Source organism: Triplophysa rosa, linkage group LG14, assembly GCF_024868665.1.
Source record: "Triplophysa rosa linkage group LG14, Trosa_1v2, whole genome shotgun sequence".
Classification (NCBI taxonomy): Eukaryota; Metazoa; Chordata; class Actinopteri; order Cypriniformes; family Nemacheilidae; genus Triplophysa; species Triplophysa rosa.
In genome coordinates, this window is record NC_079903.1 from 21413956 (window position 1) to 21426917 (window position 12962).

Here is a 12962-nt window from a genome sequence, read left to right on the forward strand (position 1 = left end):
CATCTTTCCTTGTTCTTTCCCCGTAACTGTATTTTTGCAGGTTCTCGTACCTCTCAAGGTGCTCTTCCCTGTCAAACTCTCAATCTGGAGGCCATCTGCAGGGGGCTTAACCGTGTCATTAAAGATAGACCACTCGCCCCGGCTTCTCCATGGCTAACTCGGGCTCCAAACTTTCCCTGCCGTCCCCAGCTCCCTGAGGGCAGAGCAATGAGCGAGAGGCTGGGCAGAGGGGTGGGATAGAGGGGTGGTAATATCCCATGTTAGACCCCCATGGGGGTGCAGCCCATCTCGGGGAGGAAGGGTCCCTCGAGACCGACCGGCCCCGTCTTTTGTTTCCCAGTGGCGGGAGAATGGAGAGATGGTGACGGAGAGAACCAGAGGGAGGGAAATAGGTAGGGAAAGGAGGGAAGGTGAGCGAGCTGTGGGAATGGCAATGATAGGTTTGGAATATCATCGTAGCAGGAGAAGATTCGGGCCGCGCGACGTTGATACTTAATGCGCCAGTTCGCAATTAAAAAGAACAGTTGTTATGCCTGGCGTTTCTGTCATGGCTGTGATTTTGAATGGAAGACATATGCAAACTGTTCCGATGGAGGTGTCATATGCGACATATGCCACGTTCATAAACTGTCGACGTGACATGAAGGAGCGGGTCATACAAGGTCATGTGAGACAGGAGCGTGAGAAATCTCATACGGGCTGAATCCACAATCAGACGGCGATGGTTTTTAAAAATAATTTATTACGACAAAACATCTGATTTTCATTCACTCAGTTGTGATCAACATCAATGACAAATCATGACGCAACACTATGTACAAGTTTCAAAAAATGTATCACAAAGCTATTGAATTATGCTTCATTAACCTGGACAGTTGTGCGTTTTGCAATTATGAGTCACAAACTCAAATAAAGATGCATTTCGTCGCAAAACATAAATAGTTATAATTCTCTATGAACATTGTTTAGGCACCCAGGTGAACTTCCACCCTCCTTGTGCATCTCTGCGTGTAAAAGCTTGTCCTTGAGGAAAACTGTGCGTCTTGACGCTGTTTTGTGGACTTAACGACATGCTAAACGCTAAGTCTGTCCTGCTACGGGACATACGAGGTGTGGAGAAAATCTGACTGTCACCCCCTGGTGGACTGGAGGACTCACAGCCCGGTGTGCGGTAATATGGGCTCACGTCGTGGGGCCGATATGGAGTTGAGGCTGCCCGTGGTGGGGTGAAGTGTTGAGCAGGTGTCATCACCGGTGAAGAGCTGACCAGTGACCCTGTGGGTGTGACAGTGTACAGAGCTGAGGGGTCAAGGGTCGTATACTCTGAAGCTAGGTTTTGGGAAGTGCTGTAGCCACTAGAGGTGTCCAGACTGCAGGGTGAGTCTATGATGCTATTGTAATCACAACGTGCATCAGCATTAGGGCTGACTGCATTGCCTATAGATGCCGTACTGTAATGGTCCTCTTTAGGCGGCGCACAGATGAGAGAGCCATTGTGGTCATTCATAGAGCTGTTGAAACTCTGCTGTGGGTCAACTGTGTTTTCATCTTGCAGGCCTAGTGTCTCCAGTATCCACGAGTCCAAAGGTGGGGTGTCCGCCAGCTCCTCTGCAGAGCAGAACTCTAAAGAAAGATTGCGACAGGTCCGCTTCCCCTCTGCACCGTGAAGCAACTGGCTCAGGTTCTGGAAATCACTGTGCGCTCTCTTTCGGTGGCTCAACCCATCGTGATCCTTGCAGTTTGAAAGAAGCTTCTACAATTGGGCAACAAAGTGGAAAACGTTCATTACAAATACTTTCAGAAAGATAAGAAAACGAAAACAAATAATTACTAAGTAAACTATTGTTTTTAGTGAAGGTTTTAGGATATTTGAAATTGTGCAGCAGCGTGAAGTTCTTAAATATATCACTTCTTTCATTACCTTACTTTTTTCCTCTAAAGACTTCACATACGATGAGTTCAAAAACTCTTTGAGTTTGTTATTCTCTTCTTGAAGTCTGGCCAGCTCCTCCTCTCTTTGAATTAGGGTGTCTTGAAGCTTTATGAAAAAAAAGACATTAATTCCTTAACAACATGTCACGAGTTTTCCGTGAATAATATAGTTAAGGATATAAAAACCTCTATAAGTACCTGTTTGTTTCGTTGAAGCTGAGGTGACAGTTGGTCTGGCCAGGTGTGATGTCCCAGTCTATGCTCAGACACAGGCATTGAATCTAAAACAAAAGGGACAATTTAAAATCGAGTCATTATCTGGATTAGTAATGCTTTAGGGATGATGTTTGTGTGAAAAGCAAGAAAAGAAAAAAACATCAATGAAATCAAAAGACTGCTTTAAAAACAAAAGAAGCAAGGCTTAAAAACACTTTGGAGGTGGCCAGATACTCCACAGCTAAGCTAACAAAACACGAAGAAAAAAGTCCCAGATGGAAAAATTCCAGTTTGTGAAGGCGCGGTGCAGCCGGGAAGGCTCTCGCGCCGCTCATCCCGGCATATTGCAGGACTTACCCCGCCGCGGTGGCTCGTGCTGGCGGGTAGCGTTGTCCAGGGGACCGGTGTCCCAGAGGGAGACGAGCGTTGCCGTGGAAACGTCAACACTGCCGTCAACTGACGTCGAGGCGGAGTACGGGCAGTCGTAGCGCTGCCCTCCTGCAAAGCTCAGATCTTGGCATGACAGCATGCTGCTCTGTACAAACACCGTTATAAGAGTGAGACATTTTGCTTTTTTAATAAGAAGTTAATTCAATTTCATATTGGTCTCAATGATTTGCTCTCTGCAACCATTTAAACTGCACAGCGAAAGAAATGTATTTTAAACATTCGAACTCAGCATTTAATGACCATTGCGCAATATCTACATTAAAGTCTTGCAAGCAACTTATCATCCAGACAGTATAACACAACTGTAAAAATCTCTATAAACTTATGCTGTTCACAACTGTTTCAACACTTACTAATAAAATTAAAACTAAAAACCATTCCACGTTATTCATTTTCACCCACCCACGTGTTGCACTGGCTGCAACAACCTGCTATTTTAATTGGCTAAATATTCTTGTCCTGGCATTACTTTTATGTGCTAACTGAGCATATCCATAAACTGTCAAAGTGTCATATTCATAATAAACATCAAGATTCACGAACTTAAATCAGAGACTCAAAACCCCAATTAACCCAGAGGTGCGCATAAAAGCGCAACCGCTATCAGGATTCCCAAGTAATTAAATGTTTTACGTACGTAAATAAGAAGGAATAATACAAATATCTATATATTTGACAAAAGTACTCACCGTTTCTTAGTGCAGGATGAAAATAGTATAGATGCGAGCTGGGGTGCGAAACCTTTGGGGTAGAGAGGCAAGTGCGCAAAACTTCATCCACACGAGCGCACCTCTTGAGAGCGCAGCAGAAACCTGATTCGGTGTGAAGCTGTCAAAATCGTGACGTGACACTTTCAACCGTTGGATCGCAGATGCGCAAAGACGGGGTGAGCGAGCAGATCGCAAAGATTTGTTCACCTCAATGAGCGTGACACAACCTTTCCAAATCAATGCACAGTGGAAAAAACACGAGGTTTGGAGATATAGATGCGCCATGCTCCTTTGCGCATCTGGCTCCAAATGGTTAATGTATAAATTGCTCAACAGATTGCTCAGAAACATGATGAATTAATTTAACCAAACGAGGTAAAAGTAGACATGTTCATGACCCCTTCTCAGAGTTAAATGAAATGTGCATACCACCGAGTGACACATTAACATACTTTTGTGCACTTCTGAAAGTCCCCAAAGATGATAATGTTGATGCTTTTGAACTTTGGACAATATTTGGAAGGCTTCAAGATTGTGTCAGGAAAGAAAGATCATTTGTTGATACTGAATAATCACAAACATTATCATAACTGGAACATAATATAATATGCAAAATTGTTAACTTTGTACAAATTAGATTTTAGCCAGTCCACTGCAACAGTGTTTCAAATTTAAAGAGTACTTTCAACTTTAAGCTCAATTTTATTTCCAGGTAGTTAATTAATTAAATTAAGTGAATAAATTGACACATGAATGGTCTGATAAGACTAATATAACATATAGTAAAATTAAAATATGTAAATTATCATTTGCATGAGAACATTGTTTTTTATTTCATCTGAATTAATATTAATCTAAATTAAATATAAAATAAATTGTTATATTATAACCAAACACAAACCTGAAGTCAACTTTGGGCCAGGCACGTGCGTCCAATGAAATCCTGTATACTGTAGGTTTGCTTGGCCATCAGCATCATGGGTTAAATTCTTAGTTAATACTTTAAAATACACCTTAAATGCACTGTATCTCTTGGCAAAATTCATAAAGGTAATCTAACTCGAAATCTGTAGAGAATGGAAGTTTATGCAGTTTGATCTCAAACTCTTAGATTCACTTTTAGTACAGCAAACAACCAAAACACATACAATACGATCAGAAGGAGAGGTGTACTGCAACAGAGCCATAAAATCAGAGCTGTCAATGAACAAAACGTCAGACCTGCGAATAAACTGCTCTGCCGACAGACAGATTGATAAACAGCCAGACCAGCTGACAGCAAGAAAAGAGGCTGTTTAATAGAGGAGGAGGAGAGTGACAAACTGCCATTCATGTCATAATGAGGCAACCTGACAACAGCTCTGCTCTTAATTACCCAAGCTGCCACCTCTGAGTGAGTTAGCACATCACACACACACAGAGCCTTTCAACACACTTTCCTCCATAGACTCGCACACATGCACTTGAACTAATAGTGTACTTACTGTAGGGCCGTATCGTTTGATGTATGGGTCCTTATATTTAGTGCACAGGTTATACTGTCCTGAGTTATGGATGCATGTTGGCGCTCCATCTTTTCATAGATTGGTCATCTGTCACTTCTGATGCAGGTCCACCTCACTCTCATGTCATTCCAAACCTGTATGACTTTCTTTCTTCTGCAGAACACAAAAGAAGAAATTTTGAAGAATGTCGGTAACCAAACAACATCGTCCCTCATTGACTTCCATTGTATGGACACAAAACCACTGAGACATTTCTCAAAAGATCTTCGGTTGTGTTCCACAAAAGAAAGAGTCATTTACAGATTGAGTTGGTCATCTGATGATCTCATCACTTTTTTCTAATATCTTCCCTGTTATGGGTGAGGGAGGTTATACAGAGGTTTCAGATTAAACGATAGAAAGCTATTAACTCTTTAATTGGCGGTTATAGTGTACCGAATAAACACTAATACTAAATCCCCCCCACCTCTTCTCCTCTCTTTGCTCCCGGAAGCCTGGACAAAGTCATTCTAAAACCCTTTAATTAGTGCCCGTGCACCCCTCACACACACAAATGCACACAAGTGTGTTTCACAATATTAGTAAGGACATCCTCCATTGTTTTCATACCAGGCTAATGATGTTTTCGATTACCTAACCCTCACTCAATCCTGCTGACATTAGATGTAAAGTAAACATGATTTGGCTGGTTTATAAGTATTTATTTGCATTTACTAAAGAGCACCACCTGAAATCTTTCACTGTATTTGTGAGGACACATTATTATTTGAAGTACTTAAAGTTTGCAGTGCTTTACCGTTATTGCAGATTAAGTTTTAAGAAGGAAATTCCTGCATGCTTGGTATACTGTAAGTACACTTGCAGTTTAGTGCGTGTAATCCATGTTTGTTAAATATATAGTTTTGTATATTTTTCCTAAATGATGGTGAGTTCTGTGAAAGAAGGCTGTCAGGGAGTTTTTGGGAGTAGGGTCACGATGATGAACACAGAGAAAGATATTTGGAAGAATGCTTGTAACCAAACACTTCTTGTCCACCATTAACTACTATATAGGAAAAATAGCTTAACATAAAAATAACACAAAAGGAGATATTTCGAAGAATGTATGAAAGCAAACAGTTCTGGGGCACTTCTGACAACCATTGTCATTTTTATGTGGTAGTCAATGTTGGCCTAGTACTGTTTGGTTACAAGCATTTTTCCAAATATCTTTCTCTGTGTTCATCAAAACAAAGAAATGTATACAGATTTGGAACAACGCGAGGGTGAGTAAATGATGACAGAATTTTTGGGTGAACTGTCCCTTTAACTTCCGGTAGACCTCCACAAAAAATCAATAACTGTTGAGTAGTTTTAATTTAATACAATGAATATGCAATAAAATATTAATCTAAATTAATATTAATATAAATTAAATATAAAATAAATTGTTATATTATAACCAAACACAAACCGGAAGTTAACTTTGGGCCAGGCGCGTGCGTCCAATGAAATCCTGTATACTGTAGGTTCTCCTTGCTTGGCCATCACCATCATGGATTCTCTTGGCAAAATTCATAAAGGTAAACTAACTCGAAATCTGTAGAGAATGGAAGTTTGAGATTCACTTTTAGTACAGCAAACCACCAAAACACTATACGATCAGAAGGAGAGGTGTACTGCAACAGAGCCATAAAATCAGAGCTGTCAACGAACAAAACGTCAGACCTGCGAATAAACTGCTCTGCCGACAGACAGATTGATAAACAGCCAGACCAGCTGACAGCAAGAAAAGAGGCTGTTTAATAGAGGAGGATAACATTTGCAGCATAGCACATTTGTACGTCTCTTTGGATAAACGTCTCTGGCAGGTTAATACATTTAAAAATATCGCCTGTTTCACACAAATATTCAACTTCATTGGAAAGCTTATTTCATGTAGATTGTTTAATGCTCTTTTAGATTCACGTAGTACAAGTTATAAATAAAAAACCATCGTGCTTTGAAGGATACGATACAAGTCACTAAAGGGTTAACTCACCATAGGAGAGAGTGATTGACGTGTGATGCGATCGCTTTTCTCTCACACATATGCAATATTAACATATCATTTTTTTTTTTTCAGAAGGTTATGATGACAGTGGGGTTCAGACAGTACACTGATAGCGTAACGCGATCGTTTTCCCTCATTCATATGCAATATAAGCATAACATTTTAGATACTTGTATTATAAATCCTTTAAATGTGCTATTGTGGTTTTGGCCAAAAAAATGGAAGTCATGGCGACTGTTAAAAACACATTAGACACCACTTACATGCTTTAAAGGTAAAAGTGTTACTCTTTCCTGTCAATCCATCTGCATTTTGACTGTAAAGAGTGCACTGTCGCTTTAATTGAGCGTGAGCAGCGCAGCAAAAATAGACCTGGCGCCGAATTGACCTCTGCACTGCTGCTTACGCCGCTTCTGCTCCGCGAGCATGTGCTGCTTACGCGTGCGGTATGCTCTCATCTGTAAACATGGGAGCCAAAAATAATATGCGCTACTTACGCGAGCGGTGTGAAACGGGCATTATACTGTATAACATGTATGGGACACAGAGTGTGTGTGGTGTGTGGGGGGTCTCCAGCTGACAGAGTGGACAGTGGGAGTGAAGAGGAGTGTCCGGGGGCCTCAAAGAGAAAAGACCCCTGCTTAATCAGACAAATCCAGAAAGTCCCGTAAAGACGGAAAGCATAAAAGTCTCTTCACCACATACACACTCAAACATCTCAAAAATCAAAATTCACATACACATTCATTCATTCACCATCTGAGCCTCCCACCCGATCCCCGTGTACACACCCCACTCTCCCTCCCTGCTTCAGCAGTTGGACAATTAATTGCCTTCTCTCCGAGTTGGCGATGACGGTACAGGTGGAGATACCTGGGCGTCTAACCCCTCTGCCCCGGGCCAGCTGTCTCTCAGTCCAGGCCTTTTTTCCTGGGCAGCCCCCCACCGAGGGCTCTAATAACCAGTCACTGCTGCTCAGGGGTTGTTGGCCAACAAACTGGACTCATGGGGGCTGGCAACCTGTTAGATATGTTAAGTGGAAGATTAGCTAGTATAAATGTGAGTGTGTGTGTTTGTGCTTGTGTACATGGTTTACGAGGACACAAATCTGTGTAATGACATGTGTATAACAACGTGTGTGTGTGTTTGTGACATGCAATGAGCCAAAGGTTATGCAAGACACTACAATAAAAAATAAACGTCATAAAACAATTAAAATGCTTAAAGGAAGGTGATAACCAAAGATATTCTTTACATTTTGCATTTGGCAGATGCTTTTACCCATGGTGAGATGCAAAGTATACGTTTGTGTGTAAAATAAAATTTTAATTTACTATGAGTAACAGAGCAGAGCTGAAGGCCTCCGGTACTCTGGAGCACGAAGGACCAATTAACTGAGAATCACACGTCGATATACAGTCAAAACAAAGTCAACGGAGCCCTTGACTTCTTCACAGGGGTTTCTCCTCCAGCCCTCCTTCCCCTCTCCACTCCACTCAATCTCATTATTAACAGCCCCCTCCCTCAGAGAAAACTGACCCCCTTCCTTCGCGATTACGCTCCATACGCGTGTCAAAGCTGACTCGGTGTGCTGTTAGCATGCTGCGATTCTAAGCCTCTTTTACCTGAACAATGATCTCCAGCAGAGCACACGCTGCCAATTAAGCCCAGGGCTCTCTCCTGCATCCCCGCGGCTGCCCGTGTTCTGGTCCAGTCTCCAACGCCCCTTCCCTCACTGCAGGCGCATGTAGGGCAGCCCTATGCAGGGGTCCCTTTGTGCGGCACGAGGATGACCATATTGGTTTCGGCGGGATATACGCGGCCTCCCTCGCAGACGGAACATGGCGCTTTGTAGATGAAATTACCACCAAGCGGCGTCCCTTTCGCTCGCTTACATCCGTTTAATGGCCCACCTTGTTTTCCCTCTGCCAGGCCTGTAATCGCTAAATGCCAGCTGACTTTATCCGTACTCAACACGGCCCCCTTTTTTTCATGTCTTGGATGTGTGGCAGATTGCTTTTATATGTGGGCTAAATGCCAGCTTTACATTTGGACAAGTACAGGACTGACAGTCAGGAGGATTAACATGAGTCGAATAAATTGAAAAAGTATACCAATTCCAAAGTGTAGTTAAAAAGTTCCAAAAGTATCAAATTATTTAAGGGTCCAGTGTATGAAATTTAGCGACATCTAGCGGTGAGGTTGCAACCAACGGCTCACTCCACCCCTCCATTTTGAAGCACTACTGTGGCTGACACAGAACTAAGATGTCGTCACATTTTCGCTTCTGTGCCAAAGGAGATAACGTATTTACGAAAAACACTCTGTAGAGCAGTTTGTCCGTTCAACCCAGCGTTATTTTATATTCAATCAAACAATGTATTCCAACAACCCAGCATTTGGGTTGAAATAACCCAACATAGGTTAATTTACAACCCAAAGGTTGGGTTTGTCCCTTTTTGACCCAATGCAGCTGTAAAAAATCTGTAAAAAAATGGGAATTTTCTGTAAACTGAAAAAACTGAAATATACCGTAAAATATTTATTTCCCTGTAAAATTATAGGATGTAAAGATATACAGTATATTCAATTGTTTTCCCCATTTTTCTTGTAAATGTGTTGTCTTGTTCTGTAATTTTATAGTATTTGACCGTATTTAAAAAATAAACTGTAAAAAAACGAAATCTTGTTTAAAAAAACAGAAATTTTCTGCAGCTGGCCACAGCTGGGGCGCCAGAAATAAACTGTAAAATAACAGGTTTTCCCTGTAAAATTACATTTCCCCCCGTTTTTCTTTTAAATTTGCGTTTTTGACCGTATTTAAAAAACAAAATCCGTTTTTTACATTTTACGTGGAAAATCTGTAAAAAATAACAGACTTTTTTACAGTGTGCATTTAAAATAACCCAGCATGTTAGAAGCTGCTTTCTATCAAAGCAGCTTATTTATGTATTTTACAGGCTCTGTAAATAAAGTGCAGCTCAAGAAATGGCCTATCAAAACTTTTGAATGCATATCTGTGGCATGCAATATCTACAGTATAGCGCTTTACTTTCCATAAAACGCTATTGCAACGTAATGTTTTGTTAAGAGTAATTCAATAATGTGACTTGTTTTGCATTCTCTAAAAACTCCTTTCATCTGGGGGTATGTTATAAAATACAACAATTTCCATATTGGAATGTGGAAGACCCAAAGAAAATTTGAGTAGACTTTAAACAACCTGTTTTGCTGGTGCGGAATTATATACTGACTTGTACTGCACGTTCTAAAGGTTTTTATCCAGACAAAGAGGTTGAAGCATGCCAATTAAATACATTTACCCTTAAAGAATCAAATTACTAATCTCAAACAAGATATATAGACATAATACAGCACCTTTCATCTCGACATAAAATTCGACGAACAAATGTTACTTCATAACGAAACACTTGTATGAAGAAATAAAAAAATAGATTTCTAAACCACAGACCACAATCATTTCATTGCATAACGTAATCGCTCAGCTTCCGGCGGGTATCGATGTGTGCAGGCTGGGTGTTTGAGTGCGGAATGTAAGGAAAGATTACCGAAACACGATCCGCCCTTGAACGCTGCCTCTGATTATATGCTTGTGTTTCAATTCATCTCTTTATTCTAATGAAACTATTAGATGATAAGTGAAAAGACAGATTACGGTGGAATGCCTAACACCCTCCCCCAGTCTGGCACCTACAACATAAACTTCAGCGAGAGCACACCTGATCTCAGGTGACACCCAGCGCCCGACAACACCTCCACTCGCCCACTCAGTTCCCCTCGAACACAATGGACCTGCCGCCTATCCGTGACCTAATCCCCTTCTCGGCTTCGGATTGGCTGCCCGGCTGATCATGTGACATGAGGGAAGTTGCAGGTTGAAATTTCTGCGAGACAAAGCGTTCTACGGGAGAAGCCGAGCGTGAGCGATAGAAAAGTTCCTGGAGGCCTGGCAGGCAGCTGAGCACGACCAAAGTGATGTCTTTGTCTTTAATCCATTTCTTGGGGTGCTTGCCAATGTGTGTGTTTAGGTTATGCTGTTCCTCATCTGGGGTCATGTTTAATTACTAGTTTTTGCCAATTTTTTGTGCTTAGTGTATTTTGAATGCAACTTCCGAAGAGAATTATTGGTTTATAATGAGCTTTTACAATTTTATTGGCAATAAAAAAGTGCCAATAATGTGCCAGTTTGGTCAGCACAATTGAGATTTGGTCATTATTTATTCATAGTTAACCTGCATGAGTGACCAAAAACTATTATCTAAAAAAACACTTATAAAAGTGCTTTTTTTCTCTGGTCATGTCATAAAATTGTTATCTCAGTTATCTTAAAGCACAAAGTGAGCCCAGACTACTGCCCCTTAAAAAATGGTGCGTGACGCCCCTGCATGTCATTTGGGCATTTAATAAATCTCCATGAAATGTCTGCAAGTCAGCCAATGATAGAAAACAAAAACTGAAGGAGCAAAATGTTCTGAATGTTTAGCACCAGAGCTCAGCTGATATAACTTATTAGAACAGGTCAACGTGAAAAATGGCCAATATCATTTCATATCACTTCACTACTCATAGTGTCATTTTATTTTGTTACATACCTGTACACACAGCTGTCCAGCCAAGTGTCGCCTCCCCACGACTCATTATTAATTCCAGAGGTGGGTAGTAACGCGCTACATTTACTTCGTTACATTTACTTGAGTAACATTTTGGAAAATATGTACTTTTTAAGTAAAATTAAAAGTGTGTACTTTTACTCTTACTTGAGTAAATTTCTCATAGAAAATCTGTACTTTTACTTCGTTACATAACTTACATTGCGTGACGTTCCTTCGTTCCTTCATTTTAAAATATGCTTTTTAAAACGCGTTGTTTATTTCAAGGTCGTCGTCTCTTTTTACGGGCATTCCCGAGTGATCGATTCTTTTGAGTCGATTCTTTTGAAAGCATTAATTGAACAATGGGCAAAACCATTTGAATAGGCTAATGAATCAGTTCAAATGATTTGTTCAGTTCGCAGCACGATCTGAATCATCTGAAGCAGGATTACTCACTCCTCGTAGCGCGAAACTTAAGAACACGCAGAACACAAACAGCGTTGGATGAAGTGGATATTAATCTATATCTATACAATCAAAACTGCAAATGTGTCATATTGTTTGCCAGCAATGATAAATGCCCGCCATATGCGCGCACCCGCGCGACCTGTTCGTCAGACACAGCAACATGCGCGTTACCTGTCAGACACAGAGACGTGGGCTTGCAGAAATATACATTTGAAGAACAGAAGGAAGAAAACTTGTTGATGGGCGTGTGGTTCACTGTTTACTGTTTGTTTACAAGTAAGAGCGTTTCACAACACACACGTGACACAACACGAGAAAACATGAGCTTTGTTCAAAAATGTGTATTTCATTTAAGAGAGCACTGCAGATGTTCTAGATCATCTTAGGAAATGCTCTGAGTTTAGTTCATGCTTTAGTTTGACATGGTCTATTATTCTAAATAAGTTGTGTAAACTACATTGACATCAGGACTGGATGAAATTACAGAAATGCTCGTCTCTTCTGTGTTTGTTTATTCTTTAGTCTCTAGTATATTGCAAAGATATCTGCTTATGATAATTAAAAATATGGATGAAAATGTAATATTAAAATATTGGCGTTAATATTAATTTTATGTAGTAGGCCTATATAATCAGATACAAAGTAACTAAGTAACTAGCTACTTGAGTTGTTTTTTCATTGCATACTTTTTACTTTTACTCAAGTAAAATTTAAAATAGTGACTTTTACTTTTACTTGAGTAAAGATTTTGGCTACTCTACCCACCTCTGATTAATTCAAACTTTGCTATTTGTTTAATTGATAAACACCAACTTAACCCTAAACTCAAAAAACTGAATTTACATTTAATACATTGACCTATTTGCAGATAAAGCGAATTCAAGGTTTTTTGTATGTTCCCTGGGAAACAAACCCACAACCCTTGTACAGAAACACACTTAAAAAGCACAATAAAGTGTTAAGTACCCTTAAAAGGACAGTTCACCCAAAAATGAAAATTCTGTCTTCATTTACTCCCCCTCAGATTGTTCAAAAT

General features: G+C 40.5%; 1 protein-coding gene across 1 annotated transcript; it reads right to left on the reverse strand.

Annotated features, from left to right (window-relative positions):
- Positions 1-785: 785 nt before the first annotated feature.
- Positions 786-3357, reverse strand: gmnc (geminin coiled-coil domain containing). The gene is made up of 5 exons (XM_057351788.1): positions 3288-3357; positions 2506-2683; positions 2131-2213; positions 1922-2038; positions 786-1753 (listed from the first exon to the last, which is right to left on the reverse strand). Exons 2-5 carry the CDS (start codon positions 2675-2677, stop codon positions 953-955), a joined length of 1173 nt encoding a protein of 390 aa, XP_057207771.1. The 5' UTR covers positions 2678-2683; positions 3288-3357; the 3' UTR covers positions 786-952.
- Between the last annotated feature and the right edge of the window lie 9605 nt (positions 3358-12962).

Excerpts from the sequence above, each read along its gene's own strand:
- gmnc (XM_057351788.1), bottom strand. The coding sequence starts at position 2,677 with ATGCTGTCATGCCAAGATCTGAGCTTTGCAGGAGGGCAGCGCTACGAC. Across the intron at positions 2,214-2,505 it reads GCACGAGCCACCGCGGCGGG|ATTCAATGCCTGTGTCTGAG; the intron begins GTAAGTCCTGCA and ends CTTTTGTTTTAG. Across the intron at positions 1,754-1,921 it reads CTTTAGAGGAAAAAAGTAAG|AAGCTTCTTTCAAACTGCAA; the intron begins GTAATGAAAGAA and ends GCCCAATTGTAG.